The 18230-nt window shown below is 37.7% G+C and overlaps 1 protein-coding gene across 2 annotated transcripts in view; it reads right to left on the minus strand.

Moving 5' to 3' along the window:
* The window catches only part of REV1 (REV1 DNA directed polymerase), a 56925-nt gene that overhangs the window by 34516 nt on the left and 4179 nt on the right, over window positions 1-18230 (minus strand). For both annotated transcript variants that reach the window (XM_063392581.1, XM_063392582.1), the window contains 3 exons: window positions 7834-7900; window positions 6940-7072; window positions 5038-5206 (listed from right to left, as the gene is read on the minus strand). In XM_063392581.1, the coding sequence (XP_063248651.1) occupies window positions 5038-5206; window positions 6940-7072; window positions 7834-7890 (359 nt within the window). In that variant the 5' untranslated portion in view covers window positions 7891-7900. The remainder of the gene's footprint in view (window positions 1-5037; window positions 5207-6939; window positions 7073-7833; window positions 7901-18230) is intronic.

Here is an 18230-nt window from a genome sequence, read left to right on the forward strand (position 1 = left end):
ATTGAAATCATCTCCAAAATACACCCCAGGATGATTTAATCACTCCACCCCAACACCTGTTGCTGGCAGCAGAAATAACAGCCTTCCAAGCTGCACTTCACATCTTCTCTGTATACAATTCTTCATATTGAACACTGGCTCAGAGAGATGCTGGGACTTCTTCCAGCAGAGGAACTTCTCCCATATCAGATTAGTACTAGCATTTAGTTTTGAAGATAGAACTGGAGTCAGATTTTAAAGATAATTTAGTTCAGTGTTTTTCTGTTCTTCAGCACCTGAATGCTTTCTCTTGCTTGAATCTGTACTACTGTCAAGGGAGCTGGACAGTAGAACAAAAGCCCTTGGGAGCTTTCTGGCTGCAATTAGAGACAATATAGTAGGAGATCACATTTCCCAATTAGATAAATTAAAACTAGTTAAGCACATACATATACTTGGCAAGGTTTCTATGGAAATGGGATAGCAAAACAGCCCCAAAAATATATCAATTAAATACTGTTCGATACATGAATATATATAATTCATAAAGGAACATAATTTGCATTAAACACTGCCAAACATAGTTAAAAATACACCTGGGAAGAGTTCTGAAGCTTTCTTGTACAAAAAGTGGTAACGCAGCAACTGAGTTTTTACAATGCCTGATTTGACTGTTTCTCAGAAGACCGTGCGAACATAGGTGCAGAACCACCTTGGTAATACTTCAGAGTAATTGCTACAATTTCAAGATGATTAAATAAACCCACATTTATTTAAGAACTTGTTCATGATGTCAAGGTTTTAGCTACTGGAGTAGCTGTATTACTAGATCAACAAACTTTTTTTTTCCAAACTGCATTAAAATGCAGCATTAGGAATTCTAGTTTAGATGCATCATTCAAGATCTTTACCCAATTCACCTTCCCTGTGTTACAGAATTCATAACCACTAAGAAAAAGTAGGTTGGAAGGGATCTCTGGAGGTCTCAAGTCCAAACACTGCTTAAAGTTACCTTTAAAGTTGTATCAGGCTGCCCAGGACTAAAAGTCCACCCAAATTTTGCATATCTCCAAAGGCAGAAATTCCACAACCCTCTCCTCTCTAGGCACCTGTTTCACTGCTTACTCCCTTTTAAAATCTTTAAGAATTTAACAGTCAAACTTTTCTTTGCTGCCAATTGTGACTATTGCCTCTTGTCCTCTTGCTGTACATCTTGAGGAAAAATCTGGCTCCATGCACTCCATAACCCCCATACAGGTAATGAAAGACAAAAATTAGACCCCATCCTAGTCTTCTCTCCAAGCAGAACAGAACCAGCTTCCTCAGTCTCTTGTTACAGATAAAATGCTCATATTGGTGGCACTCCTCTGAACTGAGCACTGCAGTTGTCAGTACTTCTCTTACCGAAAAGCCCAAAATCCGACACACAACTGCAGATTTAACTTCAGAATTGTTGAACAAACTGGAAGAATAACTTGCCTTGATCTGGACTGTGGTCTTGTTAATGCAACCAGTATACTGTTAGCCTTTATCTCCACAAGGGCACAACTGCTGCTTCATGGTTATCTCTTAGGGTAAGACTTGGGGGTCCTACTGGATTACAAGGGTGTGTCCCAGCCAGTGAGTCCCTAGCCTGACTGGTTGCACAGAACTAATTCTGCCTTGTGTTTCAGGACTCTGCATTTTGCTTTGCTGCATTTCATCAAGTTTCTGCCATCCCATTCCTGCAGTCTGTTGATGCTCTCCAAAGGGCAGCCCTGCTCTCCAGTGTATCAGCTGTTGCCTTCTAAATCATCCACAAACTCGCTGAAGCTACATTCCACTGTGTTACCAGTGGAACGCAGCTTCAGCCACTTCCAGCTACTAATGTCCACGTTTCTAGTGAAGACATTAAAGTGCTAGTGAAGACATGCATCTGTCCCAGCACGAACCCTTCAGAAATGCCCCTTGTGGCTATTTGCTACTTTGAGCTGCTGACCACGATGGTGACCAAGGCAGTTGGGCCAGCACTTACATCCCTCAGCCAGCAGCCCACTATTCACATTCATATTTCTCTAATTTGTCTTCAATAATGCAACAGGGGACTGTGTCAAAAGTGCTACTGTAGTCATAACAAATGATATCTACTACTCTCTTTCGCATTTGAAATCCTCATCAGAAAATTAGGTGTCATACCAGAGTAGTATTTTTTAAAATTATTTTAAACTATTTTCTTCATATTTGTATTAGATTAAGACAGTCCTTTAGGAAAAACATTCATCTAATTTGAAAATCGAAATAAGGAATCCACAAATCCTGGGACCTCATGTTAGTTATCCTCAGTCTGTGGAAAGTGATTATAAATGCCAAAGAATGTTAAAAGAATATTCAAATTTGAAAGTCAAGCTCTCAGATCACCTGAATTTGGCTTTCACTGCACAACAACCTTTCCATGCCACATAATGGCATGGTGTATTTTTCAAATAAAGGAATATTGACTTAAGAAGGCCTGCTTGTAAATCTCTTCATTTGTTGCAGACATGGAGAGGTAGTAAAAACACACAATAAGGGGCATGCAGAAAAAATGATTCTGTCACTACAGTAACCACACTACCACTCTGCAACACTGGATTTTGCAACTACTGTTACAGAAGATCTCTATGGGATGCTAATTAAAGCAAAATTCTAGAGCTACTTCCATTTAACAACAGGTTTATAAGAGTCTGACTTTAGACCATAGTTCAGAATATGCAAAGCTTTTAATGCAGCAATGAATATGCCTTATTATCCTTGTGTAAGTAACTGCAGAATATTACATAGTTTCCATGGCACATTCCAAATGTTGAAGATTTTTGGTGTTTTACCTTAATGTCCATTAGGTGGCTCTCAAAAAAATTTAATTAAATAATAGCCATTGTAATGGTGCTATGTTACATTCATTAATCTTTGGAAAGCAGACAGATGCTGTAGTGATAAGCACCAATAAAAGACAGGAATTAATTATTCATTTCATTACCAGCAAAGAATTGAAGTCATATGCAATAAGTAAGGAACAGGAGACAAAAAGGAAGACAAGTCACTGTATTAGCAGTGTGCAACCTGAACTCAATCTTTTCTGTGCAGAGAATGTGGCAGGTGCCATAGTGAAAAAAGATAGCATGTGATCATGTAATTAAGGACTTAATCATAATATATGCACATAAGAAACAAATCAAAGCTCCACAAACAAATGGCTTCTTCATTTTGCAACCTTGGATGGCAAGACCAAAAATCTACCAACACTGTTTCACCAGCAGATTGCGACAGCAACATTTTAGGGTAGATGCTTAACCCAACTGAAAAAGTCACAAACCTATCCTATTGTCTACAAGAGAACTGCAGAGGGACTTTTTGTAAGAGTGTGTAGTGACAGGACAAGGGGGAATAGCTTGAAGCTGACAGAGCGTAGGTGTTGATCAGATCGCTAAAGAAAGTCTTTAGTGTGAGGATGGGGAGGCACTGGAACAGATTGCTCAGAGAAGCTGTGGATGCCCCATCCCTAAATAGCTGAGGCTTTGAGCAACCTCAGCCAAGGTCTAGTGGAAGGTGACCTAGTCCATGGCAGGGAGGTTGGAATTAGATGATCTTTAAGGTCCCTTCCAATTCTATGAAACTGGAAACACTACATCTACTACACTGATTTTCGCCAACTGATCTACTGAGAATGTAACTTGGTATTCCATACACAGAGAAGGATTATTTAATCACTGAGTATTCTTTAATACTGTTGAAAAGAAAGGGAAAAAAAAGAGAAGTGGTTGTAAAATTAGCTTCTATTCTAGATTCTGATATGAATTCTGTTCTGTTGAGACAGCGAATTCCTCCATTTCCTTCTGCTCAAACTCATGTATCTGTCTATACTTGGTTCTTTGGACTTATTTTAGAGTATAACCTTCCAGAACCAGGATGCAAAACCTGAATACAAGACACCAGAATAAAAATTTTTGGAGATTTCACATATTAGGTTCTATCAAGTCTCTACTGAATGTATACCAGTTGATCTTTCCAACCTGGTCAAAACCATAGCAAGCTCTAATGGCACAATAAAAAAACAGTCACATCTTCCAAATAAAACCACATCTGCCATCACTCTTCCAAGTCCTTTAAACAGAGGGGTGAAGCCCTAAAACTGTTGGGAAAAAAAAAAAAAAATCTATCTGAAGTCTTTTTCAAATGGACTAACTTAAAATGTCTAACTGAAGTTTAAAAATTGACCATGAAGATATATAAAACAGCTGAATACAAAGGACTGAAAATCAGCAAACTGCAAATAAGCTTTCACATATGCACTGCAGAACAGTTCCTTGCCTGTTTCTGCTGGTCATCTAGGAAAGAGACTATTTAAGAATGGCATGACACTGGCAGGATAATTTCTAGAACATATTCCTGTTCTATTTCCTGTGGGCTCCTCAGACAGAAGAAGAGAGATGCCACATTAACTGCTCTGAGCTTAGCTATTGTCTTTTTCAAGGACAACTTCAGGGGATTCTATACATTCCAGAGCATGGAGAAACCAAAGAACATAAATACTTTGTAAATAAAATGTGGACTTTTTTTTTCCTTTAGTTTTTATTATTTTCTTACAAAGTCACAATACAATAAATGTTTAGATGGATTAGTTCCAATTTAATTGAGAACACTTCTCAATTGACATCCTTCTTTACATACAGATGACACGAAACTTATGCAATACACAGGACAGGAGATTCAAAAACAATCACATACTAGTTATTTAATATCCTAAGATGAAGTCTGGTCAATTGGTTAGATATTAAATGGAATTAACAGGATAATGTTCAATTTCCTAACATGCTTGAGACTTTCTGAACGTTCTTGGTAAAGTTTCTTATGGAACAATCCCTAAGAAGCAAATCTTCAAGGTAACAGTGGCATTTCCACTCAGCTGTTCCATGACTTACTTATTTTAAGCTAAACCATATTCGCAAATGTTATCTTTAATTTTTTTTCTCCTCAGATTTTTCTTGGTGTTTTTTTTTCCCCAAAAGGGTAAATCTCCAAGTGCAGCAGACCTAAACTTACCTTTCCACGATCCACTCTGGCCGAACCACTTTTTCTCCTTTCAATTCTTTTATTTTGGCATTTGGAAGATTGGTGGCAATAATGTGAGTTGTTTTTGATCTGGAATAGTACACATGGTATTGGCCCCCATGTAACATCATCAGCCGTCTTAATTCATCAGCTGAGGGATCTAAAAATTAAAACCAGAAATATTCCTGTTTAGTGTCAGCAAATATAGTGAGAAAAAACTTTAATTGATAACTATGATGCCATAGTCAGAAAGAGTGAAAACAATCGTTTTACTCTAGAAAAAAACTTACAAGTTCTTCAAAAAAGAAATCACAAAAACATTTTGCAAGAAATGCAGAAAACTGTGTTTTTGAAAACACTAATTTAAAATGCAAACATTCTACTTGCTATAGAGGAACTTCCTACAATATATATGGCAGAAGACAGGGAAAAATACTTAAGTAGAGGTAATATTAAACTAGATCAAAAAATACATAACACAAAATTAGATTATCTCTTCACCAGAGTTCAGGAGAATAGTTCATACCCAGAAGCAAGAGAAAATAATTAATATCAAAAGGGTTTAGCAACAGCACAGAATTCCTACTATGTAATTTCTGATCTACTGAAGCAGTTAACTCACTCCTTCCTTACCGAGTTATTCTTGAGTTGTTACAGGGAACAAAGAATACCTTAAAAACCAACAACTTTTCTGATCTCCACAATCGTTTTAAAAAGAGTACTTATTTTGCAAGCAGAGGTGAAGAAAAAAAAGAAAAAAGTGTTAGCTTTGGAAAATGTTTGCAGTGGTGTCACACAGGCACCAAAAGATTTGGGTCAACACTAACACAATGTTTGAATAGTGAATCTAGCACAAGATATTAAAAAAAAGAAAAGCGGAACAATACAAGAATGAGGAATTTTTTTTTAAATGATATATTTACAATTCCTTTCAGTCAACTCTAAAAATATGTCTAACACTTCATTATTTCTCTAACTTTTAACTAAAAATAGCACACACTTTGTCCAAATGTTACCTTTCCTACTCCAGCCTTTTGGACAATCATCTTCTGGAGTTCTTTTTGGGGACTAGCTGCTTGAAGAATACACAAATGCTGGATTTTCACTAAACAAACTGCCTGCATTAAACAACCAATCCAGATGTATTAATAGTTTAACATATCCACCTTAACCTCTTTCAATCCGTTTGAGCCCTGTGCTTAAACCAGCACTAATCTATCTCATAGAAGCTCTATGCATCAGTTACATAATGATCACAACACTCCTGGCAGAGATCCCTGAAAAAGGCTTCTGGGGAGTTTCCAAAGGGTTATTAAAGCTGCTTTACAGAAGTAAGGAGAAGTATGAGCATGGTAGATTAAAAACCTTACTCCATTTAACATGCACTCTCAGTCCATCACAGATGGTCCCTACAATACATACATAGCTTACCTCTTCTCTTGTCCCTCCTTCCACTATCAGTAGGCTCTGTCTCACACATTATGCCACTCTGAGCAAGAAAACTTCGACATATTCTCCCAAATGTAAATTTAAGGCATACAATCTAACCATCACTAATTTGAAAAATTAAAAATTTAATAAGTGTAGGAGGATGGAGGAAGTTAAAAGGCTTCATTTCAAGTAATAAGATCACAGAAACATGGAAAGAACTACTCCTATTTCTATAACTTATCTTATTGAAATGATACAGTAAACCAATATTTATATTCAGAACGTAAATGTGATTTTTTATTGAAAACCCTAATAATAAAAAACAACAGAATACACAAAACATATACAGTAATTATCATGTATTTACTTAGCTGCAAATTCACGTGTTTTATAGTTACCTCTACTCAGGATGGTAAACATGAGACCAACACAATACAGATCCTTAAAAAAATGAAAAATCACCTGTCAAGCCATTGACGTAGATGGCGACCCCGCTAAAGATACTTGATGAATTTCCATCCCTCTGTTGTTGTATGGCTGAATCTGACCGGAACTGATCCTCCAGTTTCTTAACTTTTGCTGACATGTACCCACCCTAGTTTTGAAATTAAAACAAAACACAACCCATGATGCCAGTCTTATTTCCTAATGTTTACATAAAGAAAGTGGTCAATTATAAGACTGGGAAGGTAAGCAACATTTGTCCAAACTGAATTTGTTTGACACACAGAAGACATTCTTTTTTCAAATGAAAAATAGCAAATGCTCCACCATAAACTTATATCTACAAGATAACTGCATCTTGTTACCAACATGGCAGGACTTATTTCATACTCCTTCATCTTTTTCTTACAGGAAAAGATTCTATAGATATAAAAATTCTTATAGAATAAAAAGAAGAAGAAAAAATGCTATGATGCAAATTAGGATGCTAAATTGGTGGCTCACTGCCTAACAAAACAATGTGGTTCCATGTATTTTCAGTTCTTAAATGTAAGCAAGACAGTAGTATTCTAAACATTTATGTAAATTAGGTGCCTCAGTTATTGTTTGTCCAACTACAGAATGTGGTAGAGACAACCATAAATAGTTTTCGAATTATTTAGTTTATTTTTTAAATGGTGATTTAAAGCTATTCAAGGGTCTGCACTTATTAACAATGAAATTCAGTGATTATTGTGGACACAGACTTCAAAACCTGGTAAACACTTCTTTCAAACTTAATTATGTATTTTCAAGTAAAGCAAAAGGGTTTAATTTATAGCATCTTTTTGGCATGTATAACAAAACTGTAACCCTTTTTCAGCCACAGTGCCATTTACCTCTTTTAAAAAAGCCACTATGCTTTCAACATACCCATGCTCCCCATCCATCGCCTTCGGCAGCTCGTTTCCGCCATCCGCCCCGCCTCATACTGAAGCTTCTGCAGAGGAAGAACAATGCTGGATCAATTAAATGTTCAGCACCATCATCAGTGGCATTTCAGTGCTGGCACAGCACTACAGGTCATTTACACATCACAAAGATTAAATTTTTTCAAACAACTTCACTGAAGTATTTGAGTTTCACAGCCAATCTTGAAATGCTAAATCACAGGAAAACCTGATTCCTCAGTTTTGTAGTAATGCATACTGTGGTTCCTGCTACATATCAAAAACCACACATGCATGTTTTGCTTTATTCACCCTGAACATAAAAAACTCCTTACAATGTTCACTGTCGATTACCATTTATCAAATTCTTTCTGTTCATCATACACCTCCTGTTAAAAAAACGAATAATAAAAGGTTCTTAAATACAACTACTAACATCTATGCAAAATACTGCCCAGGTCATGAACCATCTTCTATTTCCTATTTGAAGACATAGACATGGTGTGATGCAGGCAACCACCTCCTGGTATTAGAGACTGGATTAGTTTCACCAATGGATTTACAACTGATTATAAAACATCCAAGCATTTGTTGCTGTAATGCAATATATCACATCAAAGCAAAAAACCAAAGGTGATCTTATGGTCAAAGAAAAGCCAGCTGTTTAAGTGACCTAGTATGATCTATAGTTAGGTTTGTGATTTGATTCTTTTGGACTTTTCAATTGCATTGTGTACTAAAAAAAAAATTAAAAAATAAATAAACCCCATCAGCCAAATTGCAGTTTTTCTCTATTCAAGACATTTATCCCTGGACCATGAGCTGCGCACAGCCGTGTCCCCAGATGAGCTATCAGTTGGCTAGAACAGAACTCATGGATACAAAAAGCAATGCTTGGACTGTGGCCAACTGTTCACTGCACCCAAGTGATTCATGTTTACTATAGCTGTTGTAATACTGCTTTTAGAATATTGATTAATGATGTAGTAAGATCATGAGGTCGATGCCTGCTATTACATCTCTCACTTTCCAACCAAAATAGTTCTTTAAATAAAAAGACAAAACAGTCTTTTAGGTCTATCAGCTCCTAGAGGATGAGGACAAGACTTTGAAACTAAAAAAAAAAAAGTCTTAAGTCTTCTATTTCAATAACTATTTAATTTATATTTCTTTATCCTCCCTAAAAGCCATGCAAAAGTACAAAAAATATACAAAAGGAAGTAAACTGGGTTTTTTTTTTTTCCCCATCCTTGACTGCTTTTGAGTCTCTGGACTATCCACAGCATAGTCCAGTAGCAAGAGCACAGAAACTTCACTCAGTCTCCAGCCTGCCAGAGAGCACATACAGTTGTGGATGGAGATAACACATTCTGGTTATTTTCCTATCCAGGCCTTCTAGTGCATTGTTTTGGAGACTGCCTCATTTATTGTATTAACATTCCATTTCTTATGAACCTAGCTGAAAGTGAGTTCTAGCTTTTGTCTCTTAATTCCCTTTTGTCCTAGGGAAAAAAGCAGGCATACTCTGATATCCAGTTAAACCACCATGGACTGCAGGCAGGTTTGGTTGCAAAATAAGACACAGCTGCAGCAGAATTTTTTAAGTACTATCATTTTCATGGACTATTGCAAATATGCCAAATTCGGCAACCACAGAATTACAGTCAAAGCGAGCAGCAGGTATTTTAAAAAGGTAAACCTCTGGTTTATGTTTCAGGACCTCCACAAACACAGAAAGATCATGATGCACTTGGTTCTATGCTAACAGTGCTTGTAACTGGATGTACAACTCACATACATATTGTATGTGCAACTATGAAGATAAATCACATGTCAAAGAGATGAGCTCTACACCAACATCCAAAACAAAGCAACCCCTCCTCAGATTGCTGTTTTCCCTCTAGGTACCTGCATTTCTTACCCAGAGACCTATTTCCAAGACATCAGGTCTGAAATTAATTTTTAGTGGTTTGGATTGCATCTAATAGATACCACAGAATTCTTAAGAAGCACTGAGGAAAAGGAGAGGAGATCAGCTGGATGACCACAGGAGATACAAAAATGACTTTTTTCCTGCAGATGAGAGTATATACTGAAAATGGCTTGATGACTTCTTTGATATGGAAAATTTGTATTTTTCCATCAGCTGAAGTAAAATGTAATTTACATCTATCACTTCTGGCTAAGAAATTCTTTGGAAAACAGAAAAGTGTAAGCTCACGAATAAAAGAAAAACCATTAATGAAAATGGAAACTAGCTTTTTTTAGATACGACAGATATCACTGTATGAGCTCATAAGAGACATTAGAATTTTAACTAATGATTACTCTTTCTCCCTCATAATAAAAGATGATAAAGTCTTAAAGGGTGGCTACAAAAATGCCAGAGGCTCTCTCTTCATACGGAGCCACATGGAGAGTGCAACACGCAACAGATAGAAGCTGCACCAGGAAGTTTCATCTTGATGTAAAAGAATATTTTTTTAGAGTGAGATCAATGACTGGAACGCAGGGACCCGGCAGAGTCCTCATCTCTGGAGATTCTCATGTTGCAATTGCACGGGGTGCCAGATAACTTCAACCAGGCTTCCCTACCTGTGAAAGGTTAGACTAGATACTCTCTTGAGGTCACTTCCAATCTGGGCTGTTCTATGATTCTAAGACTATCAAATACAAAACCTCATACAAACAAACTCTTGCTCTGAAAAAAATGAAGACCGTACAAAATGCATACTCTAAATCACCACAGCTCTAGTCACTGGGAAGACAGGATTTGATAGGCCTTTACTCTGACCCCTATACAACCACCTCCTGCTTAAACTAGAATATCTAATGCCTGATAAACTGAAGAACTGCCTTCCTAAGAGTGATCTTTTCTGAAACCTTGAAACACATTTCATTTTTATTCAGAACACTGAAAGGTGAGGAAGAAAGATCTCTACTCCGAAAGTGAAGCCAATTAAAATAAGAATCATGGTTATGTACCTAGTTTGATTAAATCAAAAACCAAACAAAACTGCTTAGGTCAAGGTGCTAAAAACATGACGTAACTGCTCAGAAGCTGTCTTCCTAGATCCTGCAAAACTAGAGAAACTAGGCTGTAATACCCATTTAAAACATCTGATAGTGATTTACCATTTCATTAGCAGATGCAATTTTTGACTCAGTCCACTTAAGCCAGTTCACTTAAATTCTAAACACACAGGTTAGGAACGTGGTAGTTCAGTGATTACTAGATGCCTCTGGCTAAAGTCTTCAGGGTCACAGATTATTTTCTTAATGCTGATATGAAAACCTGGGAGAGTAGTTTCTCCCTTTAGAGCTCATCCCAGGAAATGAATGATGAACCAAAGTTACTGGACTACAGAGAAACCTCTCTGCTAAAGACTAGTCCTTACAGTATGGATTTTTCCTTGAAAATGAAGGTAACCTCTTACAGCTGCCTTGCTGACACCTAAGGAACAAATGAGCATGAGAAATATCTTGCAAAAGATATATTAAACCAGAGGAAAAGTTAAGCAGGATTTTAAACATGCTCACTGGTTCATGAAATAAGAAATGTAAGGATGGTATGATGCTCCCCCTAAAGGAATCATGATGAAAGGATGAGTAAGAAAAACGCTTAGTAAAGAACCCGTGAAGGTGGGAAGTAGATGAGAAGGGGTAGAAATCAAGATGGGAGACCCTCAAACAGCTATCACAAACAAGCCAATTTCAGGCAAGAGTTCATCTTTCTTGTAGCTCTTTCTTAAAGTAACTAGTTCCAGAACAGTTTTCTTTGTTTGCACAAATTCATAGAGACTTGGCAAATCACGTTACTAGTTTTTTGGTTATTTCTAGTGCCTGAAGGACAAGCTACCAAGTGACCCTCTGCCCAGAGAAAAGCTTTTTAAATGAAATTCAAGTGCTCGTGTTCTGAACCTGTGAACACAATGAAATCTTCTGCAATTATAAAAAAGAACCCAACAAACTCTGAAACTCCACAAAAGCCTGTAAAGATGTGAACAGGAACTCCTAGGAATGCATTCCTGTTTTTCAGTGCAAGAGAAATAACCTCTCAAGCAAAAAGTAAAGTTAAAAACTCCAGCTGTCAAAATTAGCATAATTTGGCCCTCTGTCTCCTTCTAGAACACATACAAAAGGCAAAATCTTATCATTCTCCAAAACAGGGTTAGCTAAAATTCGAACTTCTATTGGATGATATTTAAGGTAAAAGAGAAACAAAGAGATGCTTTGTACATCACTTGTGACTCAGAAATAGTCAACATAGCCAAAGATATGTAACATCCCTTTGCACCCTGCTTCACAGGATAGCATTATACTTCCAAATCCACAACCGCTTAATCCTGACACTAAAGACTGATAATCAAAGCCCACAGATCAGGTAATGGAATGAAATGTTAAGTGTAATTCTATACATTCTATAAGCATGTCTGTGTGCATACAAGGCTTAAAGAGCAAGGAATGTAGATCTGAATGTTGATGCTAATATTTGTTGTAGTCTCATCTGTAGCCCACACTAAAGAAGGTTATTTCTTTAAAATATTTTAAATTGGGAATGGTGTGATTGCTAAACAGTGGCTTTCCATTATCCTGGGCAGTTGGGATAACACGGCTAAGGGACCAAGGCAGACCAAACCCACCGATATTATGGGTAAAAATGGTTATGAGCACAGAATACAGATCTCAATGACTCTGTAAGATGTGAATATGGATCATCACGAGTTTTTTCATTTCAGTGCACTACTAGGAATCCAGTGCACTACTATGCCCTGCTTCTGTCATATGTTTCAGCGGTCTCTTTGCCAAGCATATACACAATGCAGATGTATTTTTGCTACCTCTTCAAGTAGCCAACTTGAATCTGGCAGAAAATAAACTTTATGACTCTGCCCTACAAGAAAGCACATGAACTACTTCCAAAGACAAAATGAGGCTGCACTGTGACTCAACAAATAAGCCTGCCAAAGTTGTGTCTACATACATCACACAAGTAATGTTCCATCCAGATAATCCAATTTTAGGTAACTGAAAGCTGTATGGAAGTATAACACACTGCAACAGCTAGTCTGCATTTCTGACCAGAGTAGACATGCTGTCATTGTCCTCTAATGCAAAAGAACTCAATTTATTTAACATATTCACATGCCACAAGCCTATATAGAAGGTGTAACTCTAGCAGAAATATGGGTGTCTCGGGTCACTGCTAATGAGTATCAGAATCTTTTCCTTGAACTATAGATTGAATCTGTCCCAGCTCAGCAGGGCTTAGAAGCTTTTTCCATCAAGTGGGTATTTTGTGGCTTGTTTGAGTTTCATGCCTTTACATTCCAGCTCCCACATCAAACTCACCACTCTGCTTGGCACTAAGCACAAGAGAGTCCTATTCTTGGCTGAGCCTTCTGGAAAAGAACTGCTGCTACAGCATAGAAAACTGTTTTCTACCACATATTGAGAAGTCCAGAACCAAGCAAAAAGAACTTACACAAAAAAGTCAAAAGCTTTTTTAAAGATACTGTATGCTTAAATGCCTGTGATTTCAGACAATTCAGGGCTAGCACTACTATTCCATATTAAAATTATTAATTAGTAAATTACAAAGCAACTGAATTTTATTCTCAGTGGGAAATAAAGTCTCAGGGTGAAGCTTCACAAGATGTTTGAGTCAACCTGTTGGCTGCCTGCTGCCAAAATAAATGATTCTGCTCTTATCCCTTCTTCCCAACCTCTACAGTACTTCCAAGCTCACATGACCCCAGTGTTCACACTGGTGCTATGTGCAATTCAGCTCACTAAATCAACAGAAAATTAACATAATTTTATGGTTTAGCTTTCCACGAGTTTAGGAAGATGAAGTGACTTTAAAAAGCAGCAGACAAAGCCAAAGCAAACAGGCAAAAAAAGAGGAATGGATGAGATCTTAAAATTATTTTAGCAATTTCTAGAAACCAACTTTTGGGTCATGACTATAACCAATGGCAATGTAAATGCAGATCTAGAGCTCCAATGAGCTGGCTACTCTTTGCTAAGTAGTGCTGCTTATGTTTTTTCCCTGCAATAAACCAGAGGGATAGGTTACCTTATCTTTTCCTTAGGGCAAGGGCTTTAAAAAGAAGTTACAATCAAACAGCTCCACATCTGATGCCACCTATCCCCACAGGATGAGCACTCCTAACTACAAGCACCTGCTGTTACAGGGCCAAGCAGCAAGTTCTGTGTTGCAGTTCAATATTTGATGGTAATTTAAGTGAAAAGAAATGAAGTTAGCTAAAGGACACTTGAAACAACAGCTATCCCCCAAAACACCCAACACCACCTCCAGGTCCTGTGAGTAAAGATAAGAGTGTAAATGAACAAACTTCAAAAAAATCAAATTCATAAAGAATAAACTTCAAACCCTTGGGCAATTTAAATACCAGAAAAAAAACAGTATAAGAAATTTAGAAATACCATTTGTCTAAAATATGACCATCTATGGAATTTGCTGTAAAGGCAAAATACCATACAACTCACATGAAACATGGAAAAATCACCAAGTCCTTCAGAATCAACTCCTCATGAGCAGGTAACTATTCTAAAACTATGTTCTGTGCACACTTTCATTTGAGCTTGACAGCAAAGAAATGATACTCTGAGAACTTCCAATTCAATCAGTCCCCCAGAAAGAGAACTCTTTGCTAAACTAATCCAGTTTCCAAATTACTATTTTTGCAACTCAAAATGGTCCTTATTTCAGATCAGTTTAGTTTACAATCAAGGACTAAAACTTTACACACATGTAAAAACTAAGAAATACAGATTTCTTTTGCTGGCTAAACATGACACTAACACCAAAAGCAGTTGTACAGCAAATAACTGTTTACAGCAGAGCTGTACAAGACAAAGGTCTTCATAACTTTTCACTAATAATTTGGGAGTCTGGAACAGACAATTGTTTTAATTGTCACAACTTGAGGAAGCATGAGCAAGAGGTCCAGAACCAGGATCACTGCACAACCCACACCAGCTTTGAACAATCTGCTTTCAATACATAGTTTTTGCTTTTACACATGGCACTTGAGATAGTTAATTTGTTGAAAAATAGCAAGACAGCTTTAACTTGAAACCTACTGTAGTAGCAGCTACAGTCCATTTATAGCTTGTCACAAATAGTGGTTGAACTTGGTTTTTTTCTTCTGCTTACAGAAAACTGGCCTTCAGTTTCAAAATTTCTGCATTTTTTGGTAAAGTCTTGACCTCCCCAGCCCCTTCAGAGTTCTTCAGTGATGAGTAGCTTTTCTTTACAAATGTTCATTGCTATATGTAACTACATAGCTCAATTAACTTTTTAATTCAAATGTCACTTCTTTCACACAAGGGTTCTCAGTGCCACAATACAATGGTAAGTTTCAGCAAACTTCATCATTTGGCTTCATAATTTCTTTCCTGTGCTTAAATTCTTCTGCGACTTCAACCCCAGGAGGACTTGGCATATTCATAATCTTTATGCCAGCTTTTAAGTGCCTAGAATCCAGAATAAAAACCATTAGGTAAAATCAGAGTAAGAAGCATAGTTTGTGAAATTAGGACTCTAAATAGCAACACAGTGAAGGGATTGTAAATCACCAAAAGGAAATGCTCCCTTGGACTTGAGTGCCCCAAATAATAAACAAGTTAAGTTTAGGAGCTGCTAGTCTTCCTTCAAACCGTTCTGTTTAGCTATTTGAGAAGGGAGAATTATATCTCTTTTTTCTTTGAAAGTAAAGACTGGGATATTAGTTTTCTACCTAATGAATCCACAGAACTTGTTTAGAAGATTTTTGTGCACTCAGTATGACAGTCCAGTCCCACAACTCCTGTCCTCCCCAAGCAGCCTATGCTAAGACATAGGCCAAGAAGCCAGTGGGTAGTGTAAGTAAACCCATGATCCCCACTCCCAAATAATGAGAAGAGTTACTGCTGCTGAATGATTTAAGACTTTCTAGGACTTTCCAGGCACAACTGAAACATCCTTGTAAAGCTAAAGAAAAACTCAACAAGGCAGAAAAAGTGGGTAAGTGGAGGTATAATTATTCAAAAATAATTGTAGAATTTTCATGAGGTGATCAAAGCAAAGACTTGGTGGATGCTCTGAATTTATTAGCATCAAATTCAGAGGAACCGTGCTTATGAAAACCTGACATATACTACTTTTAGCTTCCCCAGACTTCAGCCCAGGAGATGGGTGAAATCCTCAGAAGAGACTACATCTTTTTGATTGAATTTATGTATTTGACAATACACGTGTATGGATATCTGTATGTACGTGCACACACAACAAACTGATCCTTGTTGCTGACCAACGTGAGTGCTCGCTACCCATATTGACCGCTTTGGCAGTAGTGAATGGCACAGCAACAAATCCCTGCTCTGGGCCAGTGCTGTAATCAGTGTAATGAGAGGGGTACACACAGTTTAACAAGGCCAAGCACAAGGTGCTGCATCTGGGTGAGGGCAACGCCCAAAACCAATACTGGATGTGGGACGAGGAGATCAAGACCAGCCCTGAAGGAGTTGGGGGTGCTGGTGGATGAGAGGCTGGACATGAGCCAGCACCGTGCACTCACAGCCCAGAAAGCCAAATGTGATCTGGGCTGCATCCAAAGCAGTGTGAGAGCAGGACCAGGGAGGGGATTCTGCCCCTCTGCTCTGCTCTGCTGAGACCCCACCAGGAGTGCTGCACCCAGCTGTGGGGTCTCCAGCACAGAAAGGGCACAGGCCTGCTGGAGCAATTTCAGACCAGAGGCACCAAGATAATCAGGGGGATGGAGCACCTCTGCTATGAGGAGAGGCTGAGAGAATGGGGACTATTCAGCTTGGAGAAGAGAAAGCTTCAGCGTGACCTAATTGTGGCCTTCCAGTATGTCAAGGGAGACAAGAAAAAGGGAGAGAGACTATTTACAAGAGCACACAGAGACAGAACAAGAGGGAATGGCTTCAGACTGAGAATAGGTTTAGATCAGGTATTAGGATGAAATTCTCTCCTGTAAGGGTGGTCAGGTGCTGGAACAAATTGCTCACAGAAGCTGTGGATGCTCCATCCTTGGAAGTCTTCAAGATCAAGCTGGATGGAGCTCTAAGCAGCCTAGTGGAAGGTGTCCCTGCCCATGACTGGGGAGCTGGAACTAGATGACCTTTAAGGCTCTTTGCAACCCGATTCTATGATGATTCTATGATGATGTTGGGGTTTTTTTAGGAGATATGCCCAAGGTAGTTGTGCTTTACAGTCAACTCAATGGTAACACTGAGAAAGTATTGATCCCACCAGGCTTTTCAGGGAAAACGAGAGAGAAGGCATCCACTGTGCAAATGGTAAATGATGTCAGATACTAAGGAAGACTCTTCACTCATGTATGGGCAGCAAAACTCTAACTCAACAACTTTACCAGCAGAAGCATTGATAACTACAGATTCAGTACTGAAATAGGTAGATTTTCTTTTCACTGCAGCTTTTGAATGACATCACTTAATTTCAACTGACATTGCATAGTCAACTTCCCAAATGCTTTTCTGACATTGCCTTTGAAACTCTCAAAGCTGCAAAATCTTTTTTGAAGTAAAATCTTCACAACATAAGGCTTCTATGCTTAGCCTTGAAGTTCCAAGTTTCTACTCAAGTTTTCTACATCTTTCTTTAGTCCATGGATATTACTTTTTTTTATCAACTCAGCCCAACAAGACTAGGAACAATCAGATGAAACTAGCAAGTGGAGAGATCAAAAGAAATGGAAATATTTCTTCATTTATAGCCTAGTTTATTTGAAGATTATCTGACACTGGACACCAAGGATGCTAAAAGTCCTTATCTGTTGAGCAGATAAATGGAATAAAAACATATTCTGTTTTTAAGGTAACAAACTACAGAAGCTCAAAACACAAAGGGAAAGTATTTCAGTGTGTTTGCTTATTATTAAAAAAACAAACTTCTGATTTGACCTAACATATTATCAAGTTTCCTCCTACACTCACAGAAAAATAAGAAGAGCACAGTGTTTCTGTATTTTCCAGGAAAAACACAGTTTTAAGATCTTGTGACTAAACAAAAATGCTCTAATTCTTCAAGATCCTTTAATTTAAACTCCAATCTGAACTGTATTCTTGGCCTGTACTGGTTATAAGTTGGTATTTCAAGCACCTGACATAAAACCAGCAATGTTACACTACTGCTTAGTAGAGACACATCAATATAAAATGGCTACAGAGCAAAAATCCACTATCCCTAGCAAATGCTATACTTGTAAAACTTGGGTTAAAAATCAACATAGAAGTTACAGGAAGGGGCAACACTTAAAACTTCAAATCAGCAAGAAATTACAGTAAAAAGTCATCACAAGCGTACTTCTCCCCTACTATTGGTTTATT

Source organism: Prinia subflava, chromosome 3 (assembly GCF_021018805.1).
Source record: "Prinia subflava isolate CZ2003 ecotype Zambia chromosome 3, Cam_Psub_1.2, whole genome shotgun sequence".
Classification (NCBI taxonomy): domain Eukaryota; kingdom Metazoa; phylum Chordata; class Aves; order Passeriformes; family Cisticolidae; genus Prinia; species Prinia subflava.